Source organism: Doryrhamphus excisus, chromosome 16 (genome assembly GCF_030265055.1).
Source record: "Doryrhamphus excisus isolate RoL2022-K1 chromosome 16, RoL_Dexc_1.0, whole genome shotgun sequence".
In the NCBI taxonomy this organism is placed as follows: Eukaryota; Metazoa; Chordata; class Actinopteri; order Syngnathiformes; family Syngnathidae; genus Doryrhamphus; species Doryrhamphus excisus.
Window position 1 is genome coordinate 14,130,247 of NC_080481.1, and position 11,529 is coordinate 14,141,775.

At 40.5% G+C, this 11,529-nt stretch overlaps 2 protein-coding genes across 7 annotated transcripts; one reads left to right on the forward strand and one right to left on the reverse strand.

Annotated features, from left to right (window-relative positions):
* Window positions 1–1,613: 1,613 nt before the first annotated feature.
* On the forward strand, window positions 1,614–7,081 carry smim29 (small integral membrane protein 29). 4 transcript variants are annotated; one of them, XM_058050783.1, is made up of 5 exons: window positions 1,614–1,695; window positions 2,272–2,558; window positions 2,637–2,662; window positions 2,762–2,867; window positions 4,318–7,081. In XM_058050783.1, the coding sequence occupies exons 2-5, from the start codon at window positions 2,454–2,456 to the stop codon at window positions 4,378–4,380; spliced, it is 300 nt and encodes a 99-aa protein (XP_057906766.1). In that variant the 5' UTR covers window positions 1,614–1,695; window positions 2,272–2,453; the 3' UTR covers window positions 4,381–7,081. The 4 variants fall into 4 exon arrangements, with proteins under 4 accessions (XP_057906766.1, XP_057906767.1, XP_057906769.1 ...); XM_058050784.1 differs by having other exon boundaries at window positions 1,635–1,983; XM_058050786.1 differs by having other exon boundaries at window positions 1,635–1,983; window positions 2,275–2,558.
* On the reverse strand, window positions 5,476–10,778 carry hmga1a (high mobility group AT-hook 1a). 3 transcript variants are annotated; one of them, XM_058050782.1, is made up of 5 exons: window positions 10,616–10,778; window positions 9,735–9,833; window positions 8,928–9,008; window positions 8,064–8,117; window positions 5,476–7,206 (listed from the first exon to the last, which is right to left on the reverse strand). In XM_058050782.1, exons 2-5 carry the CDS (start codon window positions 9,816–9,818, stop codon window positions 7,123–7,125), a joined length of 303 nt encoding a protein of 100 aa, XP_057906765.1. In that variant the 5' UTR covers window positions 9,819–9,833; window positions 10,616–10,778; the 3' UTR covers window positions 5,476–7,122. The 3 variants fall into 3 exon arrangements, with proteins under 3 accessions (XP_057906765.1, XP_057906763.1, XP_057906764.1); XM_058050780.1 differs by having other exon boundaries at window positions 5,476–7,209; XM_058050781.1 differs by lacking the exon at window positions 10,616–10,778 and adding an exon at window positions 10,399–10,555 and having other exon boundaries at window positions 5,476–7,209.
* Window positions 10,779–11,529: the final 751 nt, after the last annotated feature.

An 11,529-nucleotide genomic window follows, 5' to 3' on the forward strand; every position in this document is an offset into this window, starting at 1 on the left:
TGCCTCCATTGTCGCCTGACAACACCTTGCCTTCCTTGCGAAACACACGGGTATCCACACGAGTATAAGTGTGGTGCGACGGCCATCTGTGGAATACAGCTCATTGCTGAAATAAAATAAACAAAAACCCAGCCAAGGTGGAAAATACAGTAAAAAGTGTTTGTTTGTACAAAAGAAAAACACAAAGCTCTGTCATTCTCACAATAGAAAAAAGTCAACATTACAAGTTGTTGTATTTTGAGTGCAAAATCCTAATATAATAATATTAGTTTTATTATAATATAGCCACTGCATCCTTTGCATTTGCCCATTTTGCCCAATGGGCCCGCTGGCTCTGATCTATAACTTAGAAAAGCCTAGAGTGTAATTTTTTTTTTTAATTTCAGGGTGGATTATCAAACCATTTTTATACAGAGAAATAATGAAAACATGCACAAGTGTATAATTTTTCTGGTTGTGTCCCTACTTTTTTATTAAATTAGTGAACCCTTATGTTTTGCTGACCAATACAATTCTGGGCCTTGTAAAGCAATAAGAAGCAAACAAACTACTATAATTCCAGGGAATAACAGTTGAGTCATATTGTTGCTAGCAGATGTTTCAAAGATACAATTTACAATGCAGTGATAAAATGAAGCCTCCTGGACCATGACAAGTTTACCAACATGGGATTTTATGAATGATTGACCAGTCTGTTTAAATGTTGGCTATGACCCTCTGTGATTATGTGTACAGTCCCAGATGACTTACCTAGATTCTTACCTGAACTGTGGCCTTGTACAGTTCTACAAAAAGACAAAAACTGAGATTATTACAGAGGTTAGAAAACTTGATGGGAATCTCTGGTACTGCTATAAAATGTTTAAAGTCCTATCCAGAGGACATAAATTTGTTGAAATTGGTAATTGTGGCTTAGACCAAATGGCTATGACCTGTGGTGTTCCCCAGAGGTCAATCCTGGGGCCGCTATTATTCAATCTGTACATGCTCCATTTAGGCTGTCTAATACACGGCTGCAATGCGTTCTACCATAACTATGCAGACGATGCTCAGATCTACGTGTCACTGACGGCAGGTGAACATGGTCCTGCAGATTTACTTTGTCACTACATCAAACAGATCAGTGTGTGGGTGCAAAACAAATTTATCCAGCTAAACTCTGAAAAAAACTGAAATCATTGTTCTTGGCCCACAAAAACAAAGAGAAATTGTTATCAGTCACCTTGAGACTCTTTCTCTAAAACATCATCAGGTTAGAAATCTAGGGGTAGTAATGGACTATAATAATGGGCTTAAAAACATTGCCAAAATCAATGTTTTATTGAATGAATGTTTTTTGTGGAGTGATTTTATGTAGTGATCCTACCCTAATTTTCTGTAAAGCACTTTGAATTACCTTGTGTACAATACTGCTCTATAAATAAACTTGCCTTGCCTAAGGGGACACATCAGCTTTTGGAGACGATTTACAATGCTATAATTCAAACAAATAAACACAAAACAAACATTGTCCAAACAACCGCGTAAAATGACATAGTGATAGTCTAATTCAAGAACAATGTGTTTTTTCCCCATTTTTGCATCGAGCACTGTGCCTTATTTTGAAGCAGGAAGTTGTACTATTGTTGTCGCAATAGGGAGCTTGTAGTCGGTTAGCTTCTTCTGGAAGCGACACAAATTTGACGTGAATCGCAAGTAAGTGGGAAATGTAATTTGTTTCACATACCCCCGTGTACTGTAGCCACATAGCATAATAGAAGCGAACATTAGCTTTAGAATAGAATAGAAATAGAATAGAAACAACTTATCTGTCGCGTTAGCATACGCAGCTGACAGCCAGGATAGCTGTTAAGCTAAGCTAAGTTAGCTTAACACATTTGTACGCGCGTGAAAAATGCAGAGCTTTTTCAGAACGGAAGTGCGTTGTCAACCGCACTTCCTGCTCGTAAACTGTCACTGCTGCGTCGAGGACATGTCAAACAGGTAGGCGAGAAAACGACACTAAGTTCCTTTCGTTAATGAAAAAAAATAGAATGGATTTAATTGAAAACCGTTAACATTATGATTTAACATTACAATACAGCAAGGAGGTGAAGCGTGCATGTTTTGAAGCTCTTCAACACACATTATTTTCAAAAAGCAACCAAACTATGTGCATTTGATGGTCTTATTAACATGTGACTTATTTTTTTACATTGTTTTGATGTCATAAAAACGTTTAACATACCCTAATCAGTCACTGTGTAGTAACTATGTGTTTTTTTCCCCAAGTAGGAGGAGCAGCAATACCATGTGGGAGTCACATGAATGAGAGGATGAGGCCTGATCAACAAGGAGGCATCTTTAGGAGAGAAGCACTGAACAGTGTGTCTCCTTGGGAGGGGTTTTGCTACTAAAAACTAAAGGTCCCGCATAAGCACCCGTCGTGTGGACCCCATTTGTGAATATATGCAATGAACAGTACCACTCCGTCCCCCACAATCAATGGGGATGTGGCAGTCAGCTATGTGTTGGTGCCATTTTTTCTCATCACCATATTTGGAATAGCTGTAGCTGTGGTAAGTTGGCTGATGACAGAAAGAAAAAACATGTAGCGCCTATAGCACCCTTATTTATATTCATATCTTCTGTTTCAGATCTTGTACATTCGAAAGAAAAGGAGGTATTTTTGCATTTTGGCATTTTAATTCAATTCACAATCAACTTCCTGTGCTGTTATAACTTTGTAATGTTTGTTGCCCTTTTATGTTGTCTCTGCCAGAATTGACAGACTCCGCCATCAGCTGTTACCAATTTATTCATATGACCCCTCAGAGGAGGTGAATGAAGCTGAACAAGAGATGCTTTGGAAAGAAGAGGATACTCGGGTAAGGAGTGAATGAATGAATGAATGAATGTATGTCTCGTGTGTGTGTTGTTAAGCGTACTGCATACTTGAACATCTGCACAAAATTATTTTTTGTGTATTTTTTTTTTTTTAGTCTGTGGTTTTCTCTACTGTTCCTCTTGTTACTTTCTCACTTCTAAGTTCCTCAAATGTGTAAGGGGGAAAAACACTAAAAAAAAAAGGTTGACAGATGAAAATACAATGAAAGTTTCAAAACCCGATTATCCACCGTCCTAGTCAGTAGTGTTGACTTATCTTGGCACTGTCATTAAAATATAAATACCTAATTGAGTTTTAAAGGTTGTTTTTGATATTGCTTTCAGCAGTGTCATCTATTGGCTGGTAGGAATTGAATAACCCTCTCAACATTTGTTTTGTGTGAAGTGGAAATCCTTTGGTGCTGTTTTCCTTGGTTAGGTACTGCATGGAGTATTATACCTTTTGAATGTGTATATTCCGCTTGTTTCCTGCTTTGACCTTGCAAGCCACGGTCATGAAACGCACACACAGTAGTAGGCCATCAGACTGCTCAATGCCAAATAAGCCCCTCTACCTGCCCACTCGCACAAACCAAAACTTTAAATTAAAAAAAATATTTAATTTTTTTGTACAAATTACTGTTTACGCTATACATTGTTGTTCATATTTGATGTCATCTATTTATTCTCCACATTATTATTATTTATTATTATGCGGGAGCCAGGCAACGACATTACGTTGAACCACTGCCGCCTGCAAGGACAAACATGCAGCTCATTGGCAGTGGACAGTTGGGTCTTTCATATTGATTTACAACAGTATAAAATAGCTTAACTGTTTCGACGTGACCACTAGACAAACTCAAGTTTTGTTTCAAATAGTCAAACTGGGTCGCTGGAAATGTCACAGAAAAGAAGATGCAAAATGGTTCCAAAAGACAAAAGGGAAGATTTGCTTCAGAAGTGAGCTTCCAGCAACATATCCTCCAGTGCCATCATTTTCCTACCCGGTTTGTCCAGAAGGACGACTTTAGGATGCTTGTCATGTCATCTTTTTTGTTAAACTCAAACATTATTACCTGTAGTCGCAAACATTTATCGCATCTTTTATTCAAAAATAAAATTCAAATGCATTCAGATCAGCTTTAAGATACCGAGGACCACTAGTGTGCCCTTGTACTGCCCGATGTACAAGGAAACAAAAACACCACTATGTTATTCATTATTTGTATTGCATGAGTTTTTTTTTTTTTACCTGTAGTTGCAAACATTTATCACATCGTTTATTCAAAAGTCAAATTCAAATGCATTCAGATCAGCTTTAAGATACTAAGGACCACTAGTGTGCCCTTGTACTGCCCGATGTACAAGGAAACAAAAACACCACTATGCTATTCATTATTTGTATTGCATGAAGTTTTTGTTGAAATAATGTGTTTTCACTTTTACTAGGTTGTTCAAGGTTGGGCACGAAGTTATCAACAGCGGCGCCCTCTTCTGTCCAAAGATGCTTGAGTCACCATGACAATACCACGTTCTGAACCTTCAAACTTATTTATTGTTAAATAATAATAATAATTCATGACCTTTCACTCTGCATTGAAAGATCTCAGTCTTATAAAGCCTATAAATGTGCTTTATTTACATCAGACCCATTATACTGTGTAAGATGGGACTGTTGTTGCTGTTATGTTTGCTGCAGTGCAAGTTAAAAAAACGTTTTTCTGGCTGGGAGAGTGTTACTGAATGTGGACATCTGTGTATGCAGCCTATTAGGACATATTTACATATTGAAATCAGTTAAAGTAAGTGAGATATATATGAACGTCTAGTTCAGGTCACTTTCAGTTTTTATTTTACTCAATGAATGAATCGCTCTCTTTTGGTTTTCATTTACACAAAATGTGAACTGCCATGCCCTCTGATTTGGATCTTTGTGTGTTTTTGCCAAATCCTGTGATTCGTATGGAAGGCATGAAGAGCTCAATATGGAAGTAAACACGATACAGTTTTCTTCTGAATGACTCCTGCTACAAGTATGTCCTGTGCACAAGGCATGGCACCAGCAAGGATTCACATCCAGCCAGAAGTGAATGCCATCGTTCTGACTGTATACAAGACACTCAAATCCCCCCCCGCTCCCACCAACCTCCTGAAGCCATTCTTATATAATTTAACAGTTTACTTTTAACAAGTCGTGCATTGTGGTCTATAGCTTTGGTTACTCAATGACCTTGTTTTTGGAGTTTTGGACGTTTTCCTCAAAATTTCTTTTAACTGTACAATCATACTATAGACATACGTTACTGAGCCTCTGAAATCTGTCTGAACTTGAATAGAAAACTACTGATGAAAATGTGGCTGCAGTGCAGTTTTTCCTGCTTTGAGTTGCGAAAGTGTGCTTATGAAAATGTTTATTTGAATAAAAGAAACGACTGGATGATGACAGCATATATTATCCAGTGATAATTTCAGAGGAATGCTTACACAAAACACATATTTGTGCAAATGGTTATTCATAACATAAGAGTTTGCATTAAGAGAATTCCCCAATGGGTGTACGGAAAAGAAATGTAAAAGCAAAGTAATTAAAAAAAAACAAACCCAAAAGACAGAAAATTATCTTTATTGACCATTTTATCTCATACAAATTGTAGGGCACCATAGAAATATAGACATTGTACATTTATATACGGTGCACATTCAAAAGAATGATCCCATCCTCAACAGTTTACAGTATATAAATGAACACATGTGGATGTCAGTTGTGAGATTTCATTTTGTGGAAGTTGGACCAATTTGCCACCTCATCATGCAAACCAACCAGGCGTCCGGCCTTTGTATTTTTTTTTTTTGTCCTTGAATCACCATTTCAGTGCACCGTAATAAAAAAATAAAAACGCGCTAAACTACCACAGTCAGCGAACACAATTGTTAAGCTGACAGGTCTCCCTGACTTGCTTCACACATGAAAAAAAAAAAAGTCTGTCAACGAGCGGTCATGAGCAAGTTGAAGCCTGTTTCAACCAGGTATATATAAAAAAAAACCTTTTTAATAAAGACACCTGTCCGACACACGCTACAGCACACAGTACAACAAAAATAGTTAAAAGCAATGATAAGCAGTTGAGCGAGGTATGAAACTCCAGGCGTTGTGGTGCCCGTTTGCAGTTTTCCGGGTTTGTAGCAGCTGAGGTGTGTGGAAGAAGACGGGTGCTTGGTTCCCTGACACAAAATGTTTTTGTTGTGGACAGAAAACATTTTTTTAAAGAGTCATATTAGGACAAAGAGGAACAAAGTGGCGCTGGGTGGCACGAAGAAGAAAAAGTACCAACAACTCATGATTTTATTATTAGACCCCCTTATGACTAAGTACGGTTTGCCTTTCAGTTAGTTGACTGGGCGAGTGCAGGCAAAAACAGTCTGTAAAAAGCTCCCTGAAGTAACGACACTGATGCTTTCAACCTGGAACCAGATAACTTTCAAATGAAAACCACACTTGAAAAGAAGCAGCAGAATCAGGATTTTTTTCTTTCAAAAATGGTATGAAACTGGAAAGTAACAAAAACAGAAAGATACACCTTGCCTACTCCAAACACGCACAGGACCAGAGGATGATTGAGAAGCTAAAATCTAAAAACGTCCTATAGGACTATATAGTGGGGTGACACTGGGAAAGGAAGGGGGAGAAAAAAAAAATAATTTTCACCAGTGACCTATTCTCACCTTAAACACTGAAGCTCAACACCATCTAGCATACAATGCGAAGGGTAGGTTAAACCACAACAAACACAGCAAGTATTGGTAAAAGTCACCTTTGTCCAGTAGAAAACGTGGAGAAATTCTATACCGCCTACCATCTCAGATGTGGGAACAACCAATAAGTAACATAAAAAAAAAAAAAAAGACCTACAAACAATCTTCAGGTGAAAAATACAACACACACTCACACACACACACAGAGCTCCTAGGAGCCCACTTTTGTCCAGTATAAAAGACTTGTGATGTCATGACAGAGAAAAGGGCTGTCTGTCAGGTGATACTTAGATCTATGCTTTTGAGCAAGGTCCAGCGTTCTATCCAGTGCTGTTGCATGAGAAATGTACTGTGTTGGCCCTCGTGTGGGCCGAGGGCCCTGTCAGGAACAGTGGTCATGAAAGTGGCACTGGTGTTTTTTTTTTTTTTTTTTTTTAGATACAGCCCAGATCTGGTTTAACAGTAAGTCAGTATGTTGAGTGAGGTAGCATGCGTTGTGGATTACTGGTCTTCTTCCTCCTCTTCTTCGTCTTCTTCCTCCTCCTCCTGCTCAGATGATTCCTGCGATGCCTTCTCTTCCTTTTCCTGCTTTAACAAAAATAAGGAAAAAATCAGTGCGGATTCATGCCTCAGCATGTCTGTCTTGGATGTGACAGAGGATCAATGTTATCCTAAATCTTGATGAAGCATTGTGGCATGAAGGCAGTCAAGGGGAGAGGTGCGTGAGTCATGAGTCGGAGTGATGAGTCAGAATGACGCATCCGGCTTCCTTCACACACACACACACACACTCCCAACTGGCTGTGTTCATTCATAAAAAATAAGTGGCAGGGTATCTACGGGGCTATTGCTTCATGTGACTAATGCGATCCAGGCGTTGTGTCCGAGAACGCCCCAGTACTACTCCCGCGCATAGCAGACTTTTACTACAAAACCGCAACTTCTTCCTGGATGAAAGAACAGTAGTGAACTTTGACATAGATACTGTAAACAATAATGCTACTCTTGCGAATGAAATCAATTAATTTGGACTCAACGCAAGTACCTGGTGTAATATTTGGGGTGTTGATTACAATCTAAAAAGTGAGTAAAACTGAAAATCAGAATAGGGTTTATTGCCAGGTATGATCAAACACATACTAGGAATTTGTTTTGGTATAGTAGGTGCAGACACATGTAATTAAAAAAGAAAGAAAAATACAAAATATACAGAATAAATATATACTAACAAAAACTAACAAGACTACATACTAACAAAAACAACTATTTGTCATCACCAAAAAGTAAATTAGAAAAGGCCAAGCCGCAGCAATAAAGAACACAAGTATCAAAATACTAGCATTGAGTAAAAACTGACTCATCTTGAAGGAATTTGTGGAAAAATTATGCCTTGCAAATACCATATATCAAATGTAATTCACTTCCGTGTGATTGATTCTTACCTCCTTCTTGGGTCTTCCTCTACGTTTTGCACCAGGAGCAGGTTCTGCCTTTGCCTTTGAAAAGAAAAAAAGCGGACGACTATATAAGTCACAATATTTAAAAAATGGGAATATGCATGACAGGACAGTTGTAATTGTTGTTTCTGGAGGCCTGTAGGTGGCAGCAGATTCTCAGCAAACAAATAGGAAGGGGGGGCATTGGGTTCATTGGCCATTATCTGGAAAGCCAACAGGAACTGCACACAGGGCACTCCAGTTCGCTGGCCACCTGGTCCGTGGCTCAGAGACAGCTGGTGGAAGTGAGCATGGACATAATAAACCCACGGCCACTTGGCCTTTGCCGCTAAACCTACTGTATATCACAAAACGTACGCAGACATTTCCCCTTCCCCGCACACATACAGTAGCGGCGAGGACACTGTGCACTGGGGGAGTTGGTGGGTTAGGGGCGAGGAAGAAAATCAGCTGTTGCTATGGAGACAACAGGCCGAGAGAACTAGGGCTGTGTGCAGGGTGGGGGCAGCGGGGTGTTTAGTGTCAGCATGGAAACACTCGTAGCCTCTGCATCTCCCTGTGCATGACAAGCTGCAGGATGCTGGACAGGACAGGAAGTACACAGCGAGCATCACTTGCTACTTCCTGTCATGAACATTACATTTAAAAATCGGAAAGCCTTGCTAATTTTTTTTTTATTTTGACAGAAGAGGAACTCATCATTGCTGCAGCAACACATCAGTTCACAAGAAACTGCAGGACCTCCTTGACGGAGGTTAGATGACATGAAATAATCAGAATCTAGTGAATGGCAGACCTTTCGGGTTCTGGTTTTGACGTGATAAAGTCAGGCAGACATCATGGACTTACTTTGCCCTTGCTGGCTGCCTTGTTTTTGCTGCCCTTGGGTCGTCCTCTTGGTCTTTTTGGAGTTGGGGACCCGCTAGGCTCCTGGAAATTACGATACAGATGTTAACATGAATAACTGATTTCACACAATTCACATTTCCTGTTCAGTGCAACTGCTGGATGCTCAACAAATGCAAGTGAAAGGCAGAGGCGCCTCTACGTAAACATTCCACTACAAAAAAAAGAGCGAGAGGTATTAAGCAACAATCAGAAAAAGCATCATAAGAGCATCATACTCCGTTTGAGTGTTCTTAAGACACCTTGCGGTTTTGAACAACTTCAGCGACTCATCTTCATGACTGAATTTCTGTTTGTTTACTACCGCAGCTCATAGCAACCGGAGCAATTCAATACGGTGTGTGACGCGGCGACCATCATTAACCCGTTTCAACCTTGCCGTGTCAGCCATTATGTAAGAACCTGAGGTTTGTCGGAGAGGGTTAAAACCAGTTTAAGGGTGTTGGATTACAAGTTCCTCTGACAAACACAGGAAGTTTGTTGATGGAGGGGTGCGGGGGGTGGGGGTCTACACCACCATCAATCATGGCTAAGCAAATGGTTGCAATGAGGGCTTGAAATGGTTCATTTGCAGTATATTGTGACATTCATAATAATAGTGTAGTGCCTTGCTCAAGGGTGCAAAGTGAATTGGATAGCTATGTCGGTCGTGGAAGTTTCAAATAATGGATCATGTCCGAACTGATGAGTCATATAGACTTTATGGCTCTATCACGAAGTGTGCATCTGAGAGTTGTTTTTTTTTTTTACCTGGGGTTGCTTACGAGGTCTTCCACGCCCCCTCTTCTCCGTCTCCTCCTTCTCCTTGGATGACACTGTCCCCTTGTCGCTCATGGTTATTTCTCACACCTGAGAAATAAAACCACACCTGGTCAGACTTGTTTTGTAACGCAACGCTGAGCTCACTATATGGGGGGTGCTTTTTTGAGGGGGGGCAAAATTGGCGTAAATCAGTGACGCATCCTGTTCTAAAATCAGCGCTTCCTTGCGGCTCTATTTCGGTCTCATACGTGCTCCCCACGCCGCCACTACAAACTTAGACAAACTGGTTTGCAGCGTGCACTGTGCAGCCATGAGCTGCAGGCCTCACCTAGCCGCGTTGCGTTCACGTACAAACCGCATCCAGAGGCCCGTGCATGTTTGGAACCTCGCCGCCAAACGAGTACATAAACATTTTTTATGCGTTTTAATACAACATAGCACATACAGGTGTGCACAAATGTAAAAAATATATATAATATAACTACACAGAGTGCGACCGAGCCAACGTGGTGCGAGTCGTGCATTGCGGTGGGCCAAAAGCAACAATAGGCGGCTTCTCATTGAAAGCATGCAGCCTCCTCTCACTGAAGCTAGCGCTATGAAAATTCCGCAAAAAAATAGCTTTAAACCGTACGCGATATTCGCAACTTACCACTTGCTCAAGTTTAACCTCCCGGTTGAATTATACACAGAAATCGCCCCCTTGAAACCCTGCCGCTTATGCCCGGTTAAAGAACCCTTGCACCGACCTACAAAGACACACAATCACACAGCCCACCCCCCTTTTAAATCCAAGCTCATGTAGCGTTAAAACACAACTACGCATTGAGGAAGAGACTGCTTATTCAGAAAGGTAGCGTCTTTCTTACCAGCAGGTTAAGCGGTTTATTCCAACGTGGTCCTATTAATAGCATGAGAGTCTTCTCCTGCAGATAAAGGAAAAAAGGCGCCAGTCAGGAGGAGTTTTGGGGCAATATAAAGAGCCGCCCTCATGGGAGCAGGAGGACCGGGGAGGGGGGCGGAGATATGATAAATAGGCCACCAACAGTCCTGCATGGGCTCAACCCCCCGCTCTTCTTGTGGCTAGGCCCACACAATAAAATGTATGTGCACACAACACTAACTACTGTGGAAGAATGCAGTTAGTAAAAATACACATTTCATTTGCTAATGAAAATATTTAAAGTGATTGAAGAGAATTGCACCACAAGCACATAAACAAATACAAAAAAATCAGTAAAAGTACAAAGTTTTTAATTTTACAAGGGTATTTTGAATAGTAAATTTAGGTTCAAAACCCTGGAAGGTGACTAGTTATTTGTCACTATATGGTTACATTACCTTACACTTCTTTATGTGTATTTAAAAAAATCATACCTGGAAATACAGGAAGTGAATAAATGTAACAGTAACAGATTGTAAAAGTAACAGATGGGGGGGTAGGATTTAATAAGCTTTGCTTCTTCCTAGGGCTGCACAGTGGACGAGTGGTAAGCATGTAGGCCACACAGTCAGGGACCGGGTTCCTGCAGGGGCATCTCTGTGTGGGTTTTCTCCGGGTACTCCGGTTTCCTCCCACATTCCAAAAAAAACATGCTAGGTTAATTAGCGACTCCAAATTGTCCATAGGTATGAATGTGAGTGTGAATGGTTGTTTGTCTATATGTGCTCTGTGATTGGCTGGCGACCAGTCCAGGGTGTACCCCGCCTGGGATAGGCTCCAGCATACCTACAATCCTAGTGGGGATAAGCGGCATACAAAATGGATGAACGGATGCTTCTT

Excerpts from the sequence above, each read along its gene's own strand:
- hmga1a (XM_058050780.1), bottom strand. The coding sequence starts at position 9,818 with ATGAGCGACAAGGGGACAGTGTCATCCAAGGAGAAGGAGGAGACGGAG. Across the intron at positions 9,009-9,734 it reads GACCTCGTAAGCAACCCCAG|GAGCCTAGCGGGTCCCCAAC; the intron begins GTAAAAAAAAAA and ends CGTAATTTCCAG. Across the intron at positions 8,118-8,927 it reads AGGCAGCCAGCAAGGGCAAA|GCAAAGGCAGAACCTGCTCC; the intron begins GTAAGTCCATGA and ends TTCTTTTCAAAG.
- smim29 (XM_058050783.1), top strand. The coding sequence starts at position 2,454 with ATGAACAGTACCACTCCGTCCCCCACAATCAATGGGGATGTGGCAGTC. Across the intron at positions 2,559-2,636 it reads TTGGAATAGCTGTAGCTGTG|ATCTTGTACATTCGAAAGAA; the intron begins GTAAGTTGGCTG and ends CTTCTGTTTCAG. Across the intron at positions 2,868-4,317 it reads GGAAAGAAGAGGATACTCGG|GTTGTTCAAGGTTGGGCACG; the intron begins GTAAGGAGTGAA and ends CACTTTTACTAG.